The sequence below is a fragment of the Agelaius tricolor genome, unplaced genomic scaffold (genome assembly GCF_023055355.1).
Source record: "Agelaius tricolor isolate 1412-34295 unplaced genomic scaffold, bAgeTri1.0.p SCAF_1, whole genome shotgun sequence".
Lineage (NCBI taxonomy): Eukaryota > Metazoa > Chordata > Aves > Passeriformes > Icteridae > Agelaius > Agelaius tricolor.
Window position 1 is genome coordinate 71,019,987 of NW_027269261.1, and position 19,627 is coordinate 71,039,613.

Here is a 19,627-nt window from a genome sequence, read left to right on the forward strand (position 1 = left end):
AGACATGTTCTGTGTACTGGATGGCTTATGCAAATTAGCCAAATGTCCTATAAATTAGTCTTGAAATGCCTGGGATAATGAGCTGCTTGCATGGTGAGCAGTGCACAGTATTCAAAGAAGGACTTTACAGGTTGGGAGAGTAGGAAAACATTATAAATGTGTCCAGACTGCACAGCAAGGCAGGATGCCTTCCTGGCACTGACTGTGCTGCTCACCTCAAAATGCAAGGCTGACTGACTGGAACTGAAAAATGCAATACTAGGAAGCAACCAAAAATTGAAACACCCAGCCCCCCACTTCCCCCCCCACTTATTATTTGGTAGGCAGGTATGTCCTCAGCTACTGAAGCCCAAGCTTGCAGATCTTAGTTGACTAGGCCAACATATTTAAACTTTTGCAGGCTGGGTTTTCTTCCCTGCCTAGTTTGAATTCTCACTGAAGGTCCTTTGACATATGTTATGTATGTGAATTTTATTGTATGCATTGCTTTGTTTTGGAGATATGCATCTGTCTACCAAAACTCATACCTCCCTTGTGTTCTTGCCTGAGATGGAGAGAATGCTTCAAAACTACACTCCCAGTTGTATTTTAAAAACAGATGTTTTATGTCACTTGCTGCTATCTTGTGAAGTGTAGATTTAAGAGCAAGCTTTGTGCACACAGGGCTGGTTCTCTGCTCCTGACTCAGGTGATGCTCTCTGAGGCATGTGAGGTAAATGGCAACAAATCAGAAGACAAATCCAAAATACACCACTTGCAAGTGGTGGCAATTGCCAGTGTGGTGTGTGTTTAATTGGCATTCCATATTGAATTTCTGTGTGGGCACCTTCATTTGCAACATCACAATAACTAAATGATATTAGCCTTCAGAGGCATGTGTATGAGAGAAAGTGCTGTTAGGATGCCTTTAGCTTGCATTCTTTTATTTTATTGTTATCACAGAACTAAGGGGGGGAGGGTAAGGGAAAGAGGACAATGGGGAGGGAAACCAGAGATGGGTTTTACAAATGGGGTGTTCACCTTGCCTCCCTCCCTCTCCTTCTGGTTCTTCTAAGGTCCCATGTTTTCTGCTAAGGATCCTGTGGAGCACGCCCTCAAAGGGAGCCATTTTATCCCTTTGTCCTGCAACAACCACTGTGCCCTCCTGAGCACCCTGCCTTGGAAACGTCCCTTTTCACTATTCAGAGAGAGCATAGGAAGCTCCTCAAAGCACACAAGAGTGCAGTAACAAATCTGGCTCTCTGCTGTCAGTGCTACTGGGATATGGCGAGTGGCCGGGCCAGCTGCTCGGAGCTTTGTGCTAACCATGGCTAACCCTGATTCGGTGGCGTTTTATCCCCTCTGACAATTGTGCAGACAAAAGGGATGAGGTAAAGGCAAAGCAAGCAGGAGGAATTCATCGCCGCAATTCCACGTGAGCTTCAGAAGTGCAATTATGTTCATTTTATGAATGGAAGCAGAGACAAAGAGAGATAAAGTGACTTGGCCAGGGTCACAGGGAATATCTGGAACAGAGCTGAGGAAAGAACAGGCACCTCATTAAGGACTGATCTAATACCATGCACTGGGACAATCTTCCTTGCAAAGAACTCAGGGCTTGCGTTCAGAGACCCGCCTAGCTTGGTAATTCTGAGAAATCAAGCTGTGAGCTGTGGCAGGTAACTGACAGGCTTTTAGATGGCAAAGATCACATTTAGCAACATCTGGGCCTTATAACATTTAGGGATGGGGACTTTCCACAGCTAACAGCACTTACAAGCCAAAGACTAGAGGAACAAGCAGGGGCTTAAAAAAAAGTTACGTGATTTATCGTGGAATTGAGGAAGATAGTTAAATTGAAAGAAACAAAATAAAGTAATGGAGGAAGAGAGATATTCAGAGGAGGAAGAGAAGCCTAAGAAAATAATTGCAAGTAGCAGGAAACCAAGAACAAAGGTCAAAAATAATTTTAAATTAAAAATAGCAGGTATACTTAGGTGAAAGCAGCTCAGCTGACAGAGACAATCCCTGCCTCCCTGCACTTTCAATAAAAATGTTCCAGCTTGCATGAACCTTGGGCAGAGGAGCTATTTGTGCTGGAGACAGTCACAAGAGGAGCTGCCCAGGAGACAGAATCCCAGTGCAAGGGTACCCAGGCAGGGGAGGGGCAGCAGCCGTGCCCACTGACGAGCTCCAGCTGCTCCCTGCTCAGCATCTGCAGCCAGTGTAACACCAGCAGGAGCTGTTTCAATAATGTTTTAAACCTTCCTGCCCTCCTTTTCAGAGCTCCAACATGTAAATTCAAATCCCTGGACATTCACAAGCAATTATTTTCTAACAATGCTAGAAGAAAAGCTTCCAGCTCTACAGCTTCAAAAGCTCCTGCCCAGACATGCTCTGTGGTTGACCTTTTTCAAGACCTAAATATATATGAGATACCTAAATAAGATAATTGGCCAAGTATAATGTTGGTGTGAGCTGGAGGCCTTATACCAGAGGTGACAGAGGCCCCCTCTAAGCAGGAGAGAAACTGCAGGAACTCCATCCTTGCTGGTTTGCCCCCTGCGTTCAAAAGCTTCTCTGATGCTTGCTCCTCTCCTGATTTTGTGTGATTTTATTCATGTGCAGCCTGGTGTCAGGTCTCACAGTGGATGTACTTAGCTGTACAAACTGTGCCAAGTGAGCTTAGCAGAATGGCAGTGCTGTGCAGGAGATCGTACTTTTGCAAGGGCAGCCCCAAATTTCTATTTTCCACTACTGCATGAGAACAGCCTATCATGCCATAAAAGATAGAAATGTTTTGTGGCCTTGCAGATAAGCTAGACAGATGATCCATCAACATGGCTCTGCATCACCACCATGGTGAAGGGATAAGGAGTGAAAGCTGATGGCTTCTGCACAACAAACAAACAAGCACAGAGACAGTGTTTGCTCATTTCAATGTGCAAAGCTGACTTGTTTAAATATGAATATGTTGCTTATAGACAAATTTTAGTGACAGCAGCCCCATGGCATCTATCACTGTTTGCACTTCTGCTAAAAATAGTTGTGTTGTCTTTGGATTTATTTAGATGCCACATCTACAGGTAGTTCTCGCTCCTTCCATCACATCTCTACCTGTTACCATTTCCTCCATCCTCCAGGGTACATCACACTTAGGAAGAAGCTAACCACACAAGTTCATGTGGTGTCACAACCACCTGAAATCACTTCCCTGACCTCACCAAAAGGCTGTACCCTTTTCTCTCTCATGACCTCCCAGTTGTTCTCCTTCTCTGTCACGCTTACAGGCAAAGGACAACAGGCACAGCTTCTAAATGCCCCCAGTGCCGTGACTGAAGAGTGAGATGGTCTAAAAGGCAGCACAAACTACAGAGACTGCAGAGTGGTTTCTCTCAGACCAGATCATGATAATCATTGCTTCTCCATTTACAGAAAAGTGAGCAATTTTCTCTTCCCCCTGTGCCAGCCCACAGCATGATACAGAAGTGCTTTAGAATCAAAGCTCTGTCTGGAGGAACTAACAGAACCTTTCCATTTCTAGGTTTTCACTGTATATATATTCAGATGAAGCACACTGTATATATATTCAGATGAAGCACCTGTCTCCAGTTCAGGGCGATCTGCCTTAATTCAGGCTCCTCCCAGAACTCATTTGGGCACTGTCTTAACGCCTATGAAAAAGGAGCAAATCCCACCTAGGAAATAAACAGTAGTGAGAAAACATAAAATGTGAAGTCTAAACACTACTGGTTTCCTCCAAGAGCCACAATCCAGGCACTCTCTAAACCTCTCTTTTAAGACAGAGCTACATGGAGTTCCTGAAGGTTCAACAAGGTCCAGGCTATTTTTGATTTGCCTTCTTTGCAGTTTTTGAACCCCAAGAGCACTGGGAGATCCCCGTGCCCATAGCATCTCATCCCTCTTCTGTCAGTATCTGCCTTCATGGATGGATTTTGGTGCAGGACCAGGGCTTTGCACATCAGGGATGTAGCACTTCCTGCTGTGTCAGTGCACCATGATATCGACGTGCTATCACTCTGCCACTCAGAAAGGCACTCTGAAAATAAAAAGTGCGTTCTCCACAGCATGCACCATTTTGTTAGCTGGGCACCTAGGAACCAAAACCAGCCAGCAAAGACCATGAACTGCAGCTTCTATTGCTCCAAAAACCTTCAAAAAGGCATTTTGCCTTCTGCACGCAACCTGCACTTGTGGCAATCCTCAGCATTTGACAGCTGAATTATTTTCTCTGCTATGTTAATCAGATTTGTTTCCAGCAGGTTTTTCTAACAACACAGGGGGGAAATTGGGCCAAACTCCTCTACATAGGGGCTTCTCCCAAAACTCACAGACACAGCTGAACTGGAGGGAAAGAATAATGGGATCACAGTGAATTCCATGGAGACAAGCACAACCTGCTTTCCAAATACATGAGCAAGGTACTGCAGCTCTCCCAAGCAGGCTGCTGCGGTCTTCCTAGCCCCTAACTGAGCTCCCACCAGCAGTTCAGAGATACCAAAGGAATATGTGTCACCAGGGTGGCATTAGAGAGAAAAGCCATCACACAGAGGTCACTGCAGCTGTGTGGTGACTTAGGGCAACTGAGAATTCAGCGAGATCCCAGCAGAAGGATTTTGATAATGAATACAGACAAATATCTCCATTTATGCAAGGAGCACAACAGCAGTCTTTCCTTTCACTGACCACAATGGTCTTGAGCTAATATCATTTGAACTTTGGACAGCTTGCATTCATCTGGACCTTGGCCATGCCTTTCTGCTGGGGAAAGGGTTTCTGCCCTTGTTTGTGCTGGAGGAGAAAGGAACTAAAGCTGGACTGCTGGACTGCGCAAGCACATGAGTATAACCCCTCATTAAATGTGCATCATGTGGTGACAAAGAAGGAGCACAGTGCAGTGGCAATTGCCAGAGCCCTGTGGCAATACAGCAAGCATAGCCACTGGGGAGAGCAGCGCTTGCTCAACACAGTCCCCTGCAATCTTTCGGAAAGGAAGAAATAGGATATGCCTAAGATAAAACTGAACATGTTTTCCTGGCCCTGTGCAAGCCCTGTGTCTGTAAGGGTGTGCCTGTCCCTGCTGAGGCCCCCATTCCTCTCTGGGCACATGCTCTGGGAAAAGCCCTGTAGGCTGCAGGCACAAGCACACCTGAGAATCTCACTTGCTTGCTCTGCTCATGGTACTGGATGCTTCCAGTTTAAGCAAGAGACTGGATCCTGAAGGATCCAGTGATTTTACATGAAATACCATCCCAGAGATTTATAAATACAAAGTGAAAAATAATGGATAAGAGAAGCATTTACCGTTTCTATCTATGGAGTCAATCTCTTAGCTCTTTAATACTTCAGTTTCCAGCATCCTTTGGCCCTGATGGCTTGGTAAAATGATCAGTGCAATGTCCCTAGCACTCTCTTCCAGCGCTACATAATCCTATGCTTGGGACAGATTCTCATCTACCTTGAGACTCCTTTACACCACTCTGGCAGCTGAAAGGGGGCACCTAAGTGCATTTCATATGCACCAACTTTTGAGGCATCTTTCTATTACCAGAGTGATGAAAAGGCATCCCTAGCTTGGGCCAGAACCTGGTCCTTTGCTTAAAGTTTTGAACAAATGAAGCTGCTGTTTGAATGCCTAAGACACAGAGAGAGAGGGGGGCAGTAGCCAGGTGAACACCAGTTACTTCTACCCTTGGCAGTCAGGAATCTATGTTGTTATGAAACAGAAATGCATTGGGATGTGTTACCTTCCCAAGCACTAAAAAACTCTCAGAAAATGACTGCTTTGCATGTTGACTAAGGAGGCATTAATTTCAGTGTCATGTGCAGTAATGTTCATTTGGGACAGGCCACAGGTGGTCAATTATTCCTCTGCCTGTCTAGAAGAAGTATGTTTATCCCTCATAATAAAGTATATTAGTACAATATAGAGTTTATCGCTCAATTAGGAAAGGGACATGTAAAGAGCTACAGCTTCTTGTGGAGAATAGAGCTAAAAACAAATTTTTAAAACTGAGTGAAATACTACCCTCCTCCCCATCAGACACACAGAAAATATACAGCTGGAGAGGGAACTGACAGGTACTTTAGGTTGAATATTCAACCAGCCTGTACAATCCAATATTGTATTGTATATTAAAACTCTAGACTATAACTGTGTTCCTTTCTCTGTTTGAAACATTTTTAGCTGATTATTCAGGCACTGGTTAAAAAAAAAAAAAGAAAAAACAAAACAAAAAACTCACAAAATTTAATTTCGGTCCAAGCATAAACAAAGCTGTGCATTGAGCAGAATTTGAGAACATTGTGCACATGCACACTTTGATCACTTTTTGGGATCCACACACAGCTCTGCTTACTTCAGTTACTATGTCTGGGCAGTCAAGTTGTTTTTAAATACCTGTAAGTAAATCTTGGTACTTGTTTACTCCTGCATCAGATAATAATTCATAATAAATGAACTTTTCAAATTCCAAGGATGCAGTTGATCACTATTTGGAGTACAACACAACATTCAATAAGAGATATCATTTTGCACTTCTAACATTTCAATCTCAAATTTAAATTGCATGCAAAGGCAATTAAATAACAGCATCCCCATTTAAAAGCTGTAGACTACATATCTAAACATAAAGTTAGCAGATACCTAACTTCCAAGCATACAAGCAGTCTCTCTGAGTGGCTTTACATGCAAGACTGATGTTGGACACATGCAGGAATATGCAGCTCAGCCAATGACTGTAGTACCTAAAATGTAGGTGTCCTATGGAAGGTATTTATCCAGTTAATGAGCAGATACAGGCATGTCTAAACATTGCTTAACCCATCCTAAATCAACACCTAATTCCCATTCTACAAGTGCTTGCCTTCCTTTATTAACCACAGGACCTAGAGACTCCAGCCTGGATGCCAAGTACTGAGATGCCCCAGCCAGGCATGTGAATGGAACCATGTCCTAAACCAAAGGGTGCTGTGGAACTGGGAAGAAACGTGGCACTGGTGAAAACCAGAGTGAAATATTGATCTAGCTGAAGCTCAGACTGAAACATCCATCACCTTACTGTGAATGCAGCTGAGAACAACATCTGATCACCTGAATCCCACAGGATTATCCTGCTATCCTGAAAGACATCAGGCACAAGGAGACATGCATGGTTTTCAAACAGGGAAGCAACCGCGGGCATAATGAAGATTTCACTGAAATTGTTAGGGCTAGACTGGGGGAAAGGTGTACAGCATAGGAGTATTTCAGATTACTACAAGCAAAAAGCTGTGCTCAAAATACTGATGTGCTTTTATCTTCATGTACACTCACCTGAAAGACCCCGGTCTGCAAATGAAAGCAAGAACAAGAAAACTTCTTGTAGGGAATCAGACACTTCTTCCCAGGGTGAGAAACAACAGCACATCAAACTAACACTGTGCAAGACAACATTTATAAAAATGCTGATAGATATCATCCCCCTTTTGACTTATGGAGCCATCAAAAACTCACTTCCACAGAGCGTTTTTGGACCCTTTAGTTGACTGAATCACCAATTTAGAATCTGTCAGACTCCATTATGCAGATTAAGAGTCTCTCCTTGGTTTCATTTGTTATGCATTAATAAGAGAGCACTGGTGCCTGTATCCTCTCGCACAACCAAAGCCTTTCTGCCATTACATAGTAAATTTTGTTCTTTCTCACATTCGGAAAAAACCCAACACAGCAGCAACACGGCTTAGTTGCTATGCAAAGACTTTATAGCCACTGCATAGGGATCAGTTCTAGAGTTCAGTTTGATTCCAACCAAGAAAGGCAAATTATGCCTGGAAGTGAACTGGCAAGACCTTCCTCCTTGACTGTTTCTCTTGTCTGCAGGTGTAACTTGTGCTCAGAACGAACCTGGGATCCCCACAACCTTTTACAATCCTGATGCACATTTACTGCCTTGCAGCCTGATGCCTGCTACTGTTAAAATTCCGAGTACCAACAGACAGATTTATTATGAATGCTGGTAGGGATCTTTTTTCTCTCTCATTGACTAGATGTGACTCAAAAAGTTAATGGTAATTGCTTTCATCTTCATTTAGCAACAAGAGAGAGAGAGAGAAATGGGAGCAATTTGCAGATATGAGAACAGGTCATTACAGGTGTGTTATATTAGTGTATTCATGAGCCCCCTGGGACAGCCATGCTGTGATATCCAATAACTTTTTTAATGTGTAATTACACACCATTGGACTATAATTGATTAATTGAAAAGAGAATGTAGGCAGATGCTAGGCCAAGGCTGCTGCTGCTTGTTAAATGAATATGTCCTTGCTTCTTTATAATAAGTTAAGTGAACTACTCAGAAGCAATTAAGTGAGAACTGAAATTCATTAGATTTTATGTAATTGTTGGTATTAACTTCTATAATAAAATGCAGGATTTATATTTTGGGTTTTTCTTCCCATCCCAAAAGCAATATAATACACGTCACTGCTGAGATGTAAAAAAAGTGTCTGCCACAGACAGTGAGCTGTGAGATATGTGCTCCCAGCATTCAGATCTTCCCCAGACAACTGTGTAGCACTAATCTTCCTTCTTGGGATGTCATTCCTGGAAGCTCTGCACAGCCCCAGGGATTCCCAATGAGATGGAGTCAGACACTTAATGTCCCAGAGCATCCCCAAACCTCCCTGCAATCTACTTGAATGGTGGCAAAGCTCTTCTCAACCATCCTTAATTGGCTGGATCTTAACTCTGAGAAATAAAAAGAGTACAGTCTCCTGATTTTCAAAACCCTCCTCTGTTACTGCTCTATGTTGGCTCTACAAGGGATCAAAGCCTTCAAACACTTTTCAGGGGAAGACAACACATGAGCAAGGTAAGACGTACAAAGAGTGACACTTGTTAATGTAGGCACCTGTTCACACCTGATAAAACCCATTCTAATTCACACCTTGCATGACTGAGAGCCAGGGTCAGAGGTGAAAAAGAACCTGTGCCCCTGGATACCAAAGAGATGTGTTACAAAGGATGGTTCCCTCAGGTAGCTGCCAGGGTATCCCAAAGGCCCTACTGAGCCATCTGCATCTCCTGCACAGACCCCAAAAAGAGAATATTTATAGCATTGGGTGATGACTTGGGAAATTTTATTTCCAATTTATATGGAAGGAAGTCCAGTGAATTTTAATTTATCACACTTCACTTCCTTTAAAACAAGATATATCTTTATTCTTTAACATTCTATAAAAACTGACCGAATTTTATTTCACAGAATCACAGAATAAGATGAGTTGGCAGAGCCCCACAAGGAATATCAATTCCAACTCAGGACCTGCATAGGACCACTCCAGAAAACACATCCTGTGCCTGAGAGTGCTGTCCAAATGGTTCTTGAACTCTGTCAGGCTTGGTGATGTGATCACTTTCCTGGGGGGAGGCCTTTTCCAGTGCCCAACCAAACTCTGGGGGAAGAAACTTTGCCTAATATTCAACCTAACCCTCCCCTGACACAACTTCAGATCATTCCCTCAGGCCCTGTCACTGGTCACCATAGAGAAGGGATCAGTGCCTGCTGCTCCTCTTCCCCTCATGAGGAAGTTGAAGACTGTAATGAGGTCTCCTCTCAGTCTCCTCCAGGCTGAACAGACCAAGTGACCTCAGTCACTCCTCATATGCTTCCCCTCAAGGCCCTTCACCATCTCTGTTGCCTCCTTTGGACACTCTTCAACAGTTTAATGCCTTTCTTATATTGTGGTGCCCAAAACTGCACACAGGACACGAGATGAGGCTGCAGCAAAGCAGAGCAGAGCAAAGCAATCCCCTTCCTTGCCTGGCTGGCGATGCTGAGCCTGACACAGGTTATGAATACCAGTTTCCTAAAGCTAAGCTACAATTCTCAACTGCTTTTCTTCCCAAGAGATATGAACTCCTTTTTTTTTATTATTATTTATTTATTTATTTATTTATTTATAGGGGTTTGGGTGGAGGTATGGCTGACAATTTTTTCTAGGATTTTTTACTTCAACATTTATTGAAATCATTATTAAGAAGTAATCTCCTAATAAATGAATGTATTTTCATCTAGTCATTTCTTAGCTTTTTACATGTTTAAATTTGTGGTAAAAAAATAGAGGCTTTTTTGATATTAAAGAAAAATCAATTTTTTAGTGACAACAGGTTTAATACAAAAATTATAACTTCAATAAACATATCAAATAAGGAAAGTAAAGAGTAAAACTAGAATAATACAACACAGTATTGCAGTAAGGATAAATTAAGGTTAGAGAAATTATTCAGAGGTCATCAGTAAGTGCAGATTTATTAATGAAAATTTTAATGCTTGTCCTGGGAAGGAAGTTGACAGATTTGGAGCTGTAATGGCATTTTAATTGTTTTCCTTTTTAACAAATGCACTTTGTGTCTCTTTCAAAATAATAAGAGTGGCGTTAAAAATTAAAAAACATGCCTCCTTTTGAGGAAAGGCAGGCTTGTGCTCACAAAGTGTCAAATGTCACATCCTAAAATAATGCTCCCGTATTGGGATGAAGGAAAATGCTAAATTAGAGGCACTGGGGCAAAGTTGCTTCCCATATGTAAATGGGTGTTGTGGGAAAGGGGATATGACTCACTCTTGGTTCCAGAAGGCCAAACACTCACTGCCTGTAGCCATAGTGTTTCCCAAATCTGTCCCATTCCCATTGCCCCTCTTCCCATGCTGCCCACCCCTCTCACTGTCACACCTTTTAGTCTGTTTCTTTAGAGGCCCTGAATCATCCTCCTTAATTTGGCTCAACAGATTGGAAAGATGGGGATTATATAGAGTTCCTGGAGATACCAGCCTGCTTGGGGAGGAAGACACATCCCTGACCATGGGGGAGAATTTATCCTTTTATTCCCTTCCTTCTTCCCTTTCCTGATGCTCCTGTGACTTTTATGCCTTGTATTTATGTGTTGCTGGGCTCTGGCTCTCCCTGACACTCCCAAGGTGACTGGCACTCCCCTGCCCACCTCTGTGGGAGCCATGGGGAATCCCTCAACCTTCTTTGTGCTCTAAGTCCTGGTCACTCACTAACCCTAGGTGTAAAAGAAGTGAGGTTTGGGTCTTCTTTCCAGCAGAAAATCTGCTACCTCAGACTTTGGGGGTTTGCTTTCTACTAGTTCCTACAACAGGTCTCTGATGTCAGCCTTCAGCTTAGATATTATTAATAAAGATCATGTTTTCTACACTTCAAATTAGCTGTCAGCTGTCCTGCTGGTTTTTGGTCAGACAGGAGGAAGATGTCTCAAAGCAGTCATTCATCTTTTTTTGTTTACAGAACATAAGGTGTCATTCAGAGCCCACCTCAAGTGAACAAGAAGGATCCTATTGATTTCACTGGGCTTTGGATCAGAGGTTGTGGAGTCCTAAGCATGGTGTGAGTTAAGAAATAAAAGCTTAATACTTTGTGAGCATGGAGGTGTACGACAGGGGAAGGGCAGCAGAAGGCCTGAAAGACCAAGGAAGTCTCTCAGGACCCCCTAGAAAGTCTCTTGCAGCCCAGAAAACCTCCCAAGTCCAGTCCATGCCGCCATAATGTGAGGAATGGCTTTGCTTCCATTGTGAGATAGAAAAACATATCATTAAAAAGCAGGGCCAAGAAGGACACAGCCTGTGTGCCGGGCAAGACAGTGGCTGCATTTGTTCTAACCCAGTAAATAGATGTGTGCACACAGGCCCAGGGACTATCATTTCCTGGGGACAGTGTGTAGCAGGGTGGCTGGCAGGCTGCAGCTCTGTGTTTGATCCTGTGCTATCCCAGTGGGATGCTGGTCATGGCACAGATACCAAGGCACCCAGTGCCCCGTGGTGCCTACCTGTGCCAGCAGGCAGGGAGGGTCAGCTGGAGCTGGGTGTCAGGGCTCTCTCTCCCCAGGGCTGCAAACAGGCCCATGGTCTGAGTGCTGCCTTTTTTCAGTGCATTTACACAGCACTCAACTTCCATGCATATAAAGCAAACACTACTTAGCCCTTCACTCAGCCTGGCGGCAATCAAGGACAAAAAACCATTTAGAATAATTTTTCCTGGTTTGTTGCCCTTACTTGAAGAGAAACAGAGTGCAAGGTTTTCAGTGGGGTTTTGGGGAGTTTAGTTTCAAAATACTCTGCCATTGCTCATGGACAATTTAGTTTTTTGAAAATGAAACACTACAGGCGATTAATCTACCATATGACCTAAGCGTCACTGTTATTTCAGTCACAAGAAAGGTTGAATTTCATGTGGCCAAGATTGCTGAGGTTTTAAGAGCATCAGTATCAATTCACTGCTACAATTGCTTTTCCCCATATTTTTGTTCCAGGGCCATAACCACCACTCTGACAGCTCTCTGTGTCTGATCCAAGGACCCTGAAACCAACAGTGGGCTCTCCAATGATGGTTGTTGGGGGTTTTGCACAGTCATCTGCTTGTACTGTGTGCCACAGTACAACTGATGCAGGACTACCAGTTGCCCTCAGACAGTGATGGCAAACTGAGCAAGAAACTGATGAAATCCATCAGAAAACCACCAAAAAACAAAGTGAGAGAAACATTGATTGATGCTGAAGCAGCATTTAAACATGGCTGTAGAGGTTTTAAATTCTTATCAGACTCAGTAGGTCTACAATCTGGAACTCCACAAGGTGTCACAGGTCTCTTCCCCCTCTCCTCTCCTGCCTCTCCAAGGTGGCAGAATCACCTCCTGACCACAGGATTGTACCTGACAGGCTAGCTGTGGCCCTGCACCCCTCAGAGCTGCTGGGCAGCACTCTTGCTCCAGCTTTCAGGCCAAAAGCGCTGCACATCCCCAATCCTCGGCGAGAATGAAGGAAGTGCTCTCCCTTTCCCTCCACTGCTTTGCACCCAAGAGGGAAGACCCAGAATAAGCACAGGAGGAAGTGCACTTCTTCCTCTCTCTCCACTCTGTTATGAACAAGAAGACAGCAGGAGAGACAAAAAGGGTGGAAAGGTAAGGGACAGAATGAGCAAAGCTATTTCTCCCTAATTCAGTCCTGTTTTGGAGGCACTGTGATTTCAAATGGACTGAGAGGTATTTTCTTCTGCTGCTGAGGCACTAATAGGGAGTGGAGTGGTTTTGCTTGATACTGGGGCACAGTAAGCGGGTCAGGCACCTTAAAAAAATGAATTTAAGCCTCACTTTCTGAAACCAAAACTCTCATGGCCTTCAAAGGATACCAATACGCATATTTACATTTAACTCATCTACAATAGCAAAACCTATTAGCCTCATCTGATCACAAACACTCTAAGTACTTTCCAATATCAGTCTAGTAGGTATGAAATCTTTCCCACATCCCAGTGCCATAATTCTGAAGTTAACCTGCCTGCATCCCCACTGCCCTGTTTGGGTGCCCCACATGTGCCCCTTGTCCTGACTGCCTCGTGCTGGAACAGCAGAGCACAGTGACACGACTTCAAGCAAAGCATCAGCTGTAGCTCTGGCTCACCACAGCTTTGCCATAGCCTCCCCAAACGCCTTTTGCTCATAAGAGAACAAATTGCATTTCGTGTTTCCATTGTAGATGTGTTCTCAGAGTTTTCTCTGCCTCTTTTTGCCAGTGATTAAAGAAAACTAGCCATAGGTGAGTTTGCATTAAATCAAATAGCGAGTATGTTTTATTTTGAGTCTTTTACATAATAGCTTCCAAGCACCAGGACTTATAATTCATCTCATACTGCATTCACAAATTTATCCTCTCAGAGCAGAACTACTAGGAACAGACTTTTTTATTTCAAAGATGAAAAGATGAAGATTGTTCTGCAGGAAAAGCATGGATTCAACTGGGTATAGGACTGGAAATGAAATTTTTTTTCCAGGATATTTATGTTTTGTTTGGTTATTTGTTTGCTTTACATATGATCCCACAGCAGTGGGTGGTACTCACATCATCTCCATAAACAAATTATCTGGAAAGCAACCTGATGTTTAATTTCCTTAACCCATCAAACCCTCCTTGCCTCATACAGCAGCATGCCAATCTGAAACCTTGACTCAATATTTGAGTAAATGGGGGGAGGAAGTACGAACCTCTGGTTTTTCTTTCCCACTTTTGTTAAAAGGCAACCAAGCATGACTCTTCCTACCCTGACTAACCTGGGTAGGTGCCAGATGGATTTTTCCTTTCTCTAGGCAATGGCTCAGGAATTTCATCCGGCTAGAGCTGGGGCTGTGGGCTCCTTGCTGGCCTTTTCACTCCAGCCTCCCCTTTCTCGGCAGTTAATCCCATCTTTCTCCCCACATCCACTATTAGCTGGACTGTACTGTTTCTTGACAATCAGCTTACAGCAGGGACTAAATTCTGCCTTTTCCTTCTGGAAACAAAGAGATGTGCCTGAAAGAAAAGCTTCCAGTCACTCATGGAATAAGAAATTGAAATCCCAAGGCAGTGCCTATGGGAGAAGAATGGATGGCTGGCCAAGACAGCATGCTGACCTGGCTCTTAAAAATAGATTTCTTTTTTGTAGTTCCCGATATTTAGCATGGATAGCTAAACTTTAGACAACATGATTTTCAAAAATACTGTGAAGTCCACAAAGAAAAATCTGATCTGCTCATTGATTAGAGCATCTTAGCCACTTTGGTTTTTGTGCCCTACAACAAATCCCAGGACACAACATATATGGATTTAGCTTGGGAAATGAGTTCCCTGTTCTAATCCCATAACTGAAAAATGGTTTCCTATACTAACCAAAATATTTAATTGTCACTGTTTTTCTTAATGAGCAGAACTACTGAACACACTTCAGGAGTTTCCTCTGCCTAAATTATACCTTTCTTCCTTCTATTTCTTATCAAACTTGCTCACATTCAAAAAAGACAAAAACCGAACAGAAAACCTGAGTTGTATCTCATCAAATTATCTGCTCTTGTGGTGTGTAAGAACTGAAGAAAGCATACAATTTGTAATCCTCCATGTTACTTTTGTAATACTCTATGTTACCATGCTTTAAAATCTCTCCAAGTACTGAAGAGTTAAAGCTTGCTGTGTGTGTGCCTGTGACCTGGGATGTTAAGATTCAGCCAGTGTAGCCTGGCTCCTGAGGGAGAGCCCTGGCATGCAGAGCCAGCAGCAGCAACCCAGCCCTGGATCCCGGCTGGCAGCACTCTCCCAGCATGAGCATTTCCCAAACTGAGGAGCCTGCCTTTGCCGAAACAAACCTCACTGGAAAATGGCAGCTAAACCCTAAAGCAAAAAAAGCATTTTTGAGCTCAAGCCTCCAATTTTACCTGACAGAATATTACTCTATTTACTCTGAACTGCCCTCAGAAAACTCAAGGGATTTCCTCATTCTCAAAAGCATAAACAAGTTTTAGTTTCTCTTTGATTTATAAAATCTTGTCTTTTCACTCAGCCAGCATCTGACTTGTGCTGTTAGATTCTGGGTAAGTTTTCACCATTGGGAAAATATTTTTTAGAGGATCAGCTGTCCCCACTCCTCTCTTTTATGTTTGTTTTGGGGTTTTTTTCTCCTCTCTCAAGCAATACTGAGTAGCCTTTAAGAGAAAGAAGGTTTCTTGATGGCCAGTTCTGGTGAAATTAGCTTTTGAAATTTGAGCACATTTTAAAATAGCATTGTTTCCATAAAGTAAAATGTAGAAGGAATAACACTACCTCTCTGTGAAACACATAGAAACTTCAACAAATAACACTAGCTCCCCCACCACCCACACCTAGGCTCAACATCATATTTTCACTGAAAGTTCCTAAAATACATCTTTAAAGATAGCAGAGGTACATATTCATTATTTGCCTACTATTTTTTTCCACATACAAATTGAGTGCAGATTACATCCCTGCCAATTTTGTTTCCAATAGCATAGGAAAAATAAAACTATAACAAATTGCTTTTATTACTTCCTTAAACAAGAATTGAAACTTGTCCAAAAAAGCACATGAAAGACTAACTTTGATGACTTGAGCTTTTGCCAGACACACTGGTGATATAATAAAGCAAAAACTTAAATGTGTATTAATAGAGGAATAAGCAACTGGGCATTAAAAGAATGCTTGATTTTAATAGCACAAAGTAGGTTAATTGGTTCGTTGATGGCTTGCACTAAATATAAAGCAGATTTTCAGTGGAAATATTACATGACATATCCATGTTTTCTCTATTACTAAGTTTCTCCAGCACCAAGAAGCTCTACTGACTTTGGGAGCATCTTGGTGTGCTGTGATGGTTTGTCAGGCCTGATTAGCAGCACAGTAATTAAGCATGGCCTTGAAGAAAGAGCTTCATTTATTTGGCACAGGAATTATGAGTACACCAGGGAACCACTCTTTGTGTTTGTCTAGTCCCCTCTCCTTAGGATGTAACACTGCTAACCCAGAAACCACCAGGAACTTTGCAAAGGGTTTAAGAGGAACCAAGACCAGATCTCCTGGGTCACCTTGCTTTTGGCTGGGGAGAATTATACTGGTAACAAACTGAATCTTCCAAGTGACACCCGTGGGTTTAAAAAGCATTGTCTTTACCTAACCAAGGGCTGGCTCAGCACAGGGGACACTTGTGGGGTAGGAAAGCGCAGGCCCAGTAGTGCAGGTGTGGCCAAGATGCTCTGAGTTCTGGCCAGTGTGGGGAGCAGGGACTGGCCACCAGCCCTGAGCTGCTGCTTCCTGCTGTGAGCTTCTCTGGCCAGCTGACTGAACCTGGAGGCCAGCTTCAGTGCTGGCTTATCGGCTCATCAGCTCGACTTTCACTGCCTGTTGCACCTGGGGCACCCAGAGCAGCGCTTGCCCTGGCATCCCGGGGGAGCAGGCACGGGCTCTAAGGCAGATAAAACACAGCTCGCTCCTGCACTGCCACCCGCCTCTTCTCTGGTTACAACCAGAAAAAAAGAAATGTTGTTTCAAAGTAAAACCCCGTGTACTGACTCTCCATAAACACTCCCATTTAGCCAAATGATACATTTTACTTAAGTACAGATGGGAAGAAAGGGGAATGCAAGGGAGAGATCTACAGATGTATCTAAACCTCCCTTCTCGAAAGCCATGCATGAATCTCTTTTAAATGTACGACAATTCATCCTCTGTTTACTTTAGGCAAACAGAAAAACTCATGGTGGAGCACTAATTTTCACAAGCTAATCAAGAACATTAGGTCCCAACAGATTCATTTAATAGAAATATAATAGGCATTCCTGCTTGCTTTTAATCTCGTCTAGCTGCAAACGCTAAAATGAACAGCGAATTAACCCTGCCTTGGAACAGAGATTCTTTCACAGCTGATATCATCTCTCTTATGGCTTGTAAACACTCCAGGCTCCCTGTAAGTGCTTTCCTGGCTTTCGCTCTTTCCCCACAGCAGAGGAGAAGAATGGAGAGGAGAGGAGTGGAGAGGAAAGGAAAGGATGCTCTGGGTTGCATGCAGCTATGAAGGGGAGGAACAGGCGAGCTCTGAAGGGAGGACTGCCCGTTGGCAGAACAAAATGCAGCGCCGCCACCCAAAAACAAGGCAGAGCTAAAAGGTGGATGGGAGAGTGAGTTTTGGGGTGCTATGGGGGAAGAGGTGGGGGGCTTTCCGTGCATCACCAGCTACTCCCTGCATGGCTCTCCCTGATTTACCAGTGCAAGACAAGGTAGTAAGACAAGGCCATTCACGTGCTGACATAAAATATATATTTTTCAAGCAATTTGAGATCTTAAACTGTTCATGGATAGCAGAACTAGCATTAGAATGCTACAACAGTAAAAAAAAAAAAAACCTATCATATTTCATAATGTATGTCATAATGAACAAAAGCCTTTAAAAAAACGGTTTTCACTGTGCTAAAGTAACAATCTAGACTTGTTGTAAGTATGTTATTCTTACAAGTAGTTCGCAGTTATTCTTGAAGGCAAGTCTTGGAGTTTCCTTAGCATAGTGCTGCTGGGGAAAATTTTCAGCATGTCCATCTTCATCTCTAGCCTGAAGGGAAATATAATGGCCTATTTAGGGACTTACAAATAATGGAAGGAAAAAAATAGCTAAAAGCATAACAGCTCAGATCATTAAAACAGACGGGAATCCCAAAATACAACATTATTTAAAAGTTTCTTTAAATAGTCAGTACACCTTTTAGATATGAGAACTTGGGATGCTGTTTTCTTACATAGCTTAGATTGAACATGCAAATTCATTGTGGAGTAATAATTAGAACAACAAAAGACAAAACCAAAATGAAATATTTGAGCTGGAAACTGAGCAACTCAGGGTTTCAATTTACTCCATGGCATTTTTCAGGATTACATTACATATGTACTCGTTTAAACTTTTTGACATGCTTAAGCGATCCCTAGATGATGTACTTGTATTTTCAGTTTAACAGTAAGGCCAAAAAATAAATGAAAAAAATAAATGCTTTCATACTCATAATTTACATGTAATACTATTACAAATAAATGGGTTCCCCCTCCATGTTTAAGTGAAGCTTTGAAAGGAGCAATCATTGAGTGAGAACAATGATCCTTCAGTCAAATGCGGTCAAAATATTTAATGACAAACATGTATTAAGAGTTACTGGTTATTTGTAACTACACTGTTAATTAAGAAAGCTGAAGTTTAAATGGAGACATTACCAGAGCCCATTAGCAATCCTGCTTGCATATAGTATTTTTCCTTTCTCATCTCGAGCGTTTTCTGCTTTTTGAGTTAAGGCAAAAGGGAGAAGCAGGTGAAAGGAGGAGTGTCAGCAATACGCTCATTACACTGTTCATTTGAGTGACACTTGCACTCCGTTCCGCTCCATCTCATCTGATTCCTGACTGTTCACTCTCTCCCTCTCACAGCCTCCCAAAATTCACAGCTGAGCTGTCTCCCTCACATATGGCTTGCATATAATTATGCACATTCCATTTTACACTGCATTAAAATGATGAGCTCCTGGCTCCCTGCCAACCTATTTAAATCAGCCCCTGCCCAAAGAAGCCAGGGAGAGGAGGAGGGCAGAGGCAGGGTGACCGCATCGGGGGTGAGGGGTGTGGGCAGGGGCAGCGGGGCCGGGAGCAGGCAGCTCTGCTGTCCATCCCTGCTGCTGCCCCGTGTGTGCTCCTGGGGCAGGGGTGCCCAGGGATGCCCAGGTGCAGTCCGGGCACACCTCAGTGCCTGTGGCAGCGAGAGCTGGCACATCGTTCGCCCCCCGCGCGGCGAGAGCTGCCTGTCACCGTGTGTCACGCGCCCGGCACGCCAGCTTTTCGGCGTTGGCATTTATGAAAGATATTTACACCTTGCAGGCTCTGCGACTTGTTTGTCTTCAAACAGGCTTCTGCCTCTCCCCGAGGAGACGGGCTGGGGAAAGGGAGACGTGGCCTAACAGCACTGGCGATTTTTAGGAAAACATGCAGGGTCTGCACCTCAGCGAAAGTCCCTTGACTCCAGCAGGCTTTGACTCAGGCCTCTGCTTGTCAGCCATGGGGTGTGAACACAGTTTGCCAAACAGAAAATGCCATTTTTAATGGTGAAAAATTTGTCCAAAGGTATATTTTGGGAAGTACCTAAAATTGATGATGATTACAAGAACAAGGGAAGTAGGAAAAAAGTTTATTCTGTATGATTCCTAACAGTTTATGGGTATTTTCTTTCAATGCCTTCAATAGTTGTGGGGTAAAAAATGTTTAAAATTTTCCTTTAAAACCAC

The 19,627-nt window shown here is 43.2% G+C and overlaps 1 protein-coding gene across 2 annotated transcripts in view; it reads right to left on the minus strand.

Moving 5' to 3' along the window:
* Window positions 1–19,627, minus strand: part of SOBP (sine oculis binding protein homolog) — a 112,675-nt gene that overhangs the window by 30,893 nt on the left and 62,155 nt on the right. Inside the window, exon 5 of one of the 2 annotated variants that reach the window (XM_071439330.1) lies at window positions 17,824–17,919. The exons of the other annotated variant lie outside the window; for it this stretch is intronic. Coding sequence (XP_071295431.1) covers window positions 17,824–17,919 — 96 coding nt within the window. The remainder of the gene's footprint in view (window positions 1–17,823; window positions 17,920–19,627) is intronic. 2 annotated transcript variants of the gene reach the window in all.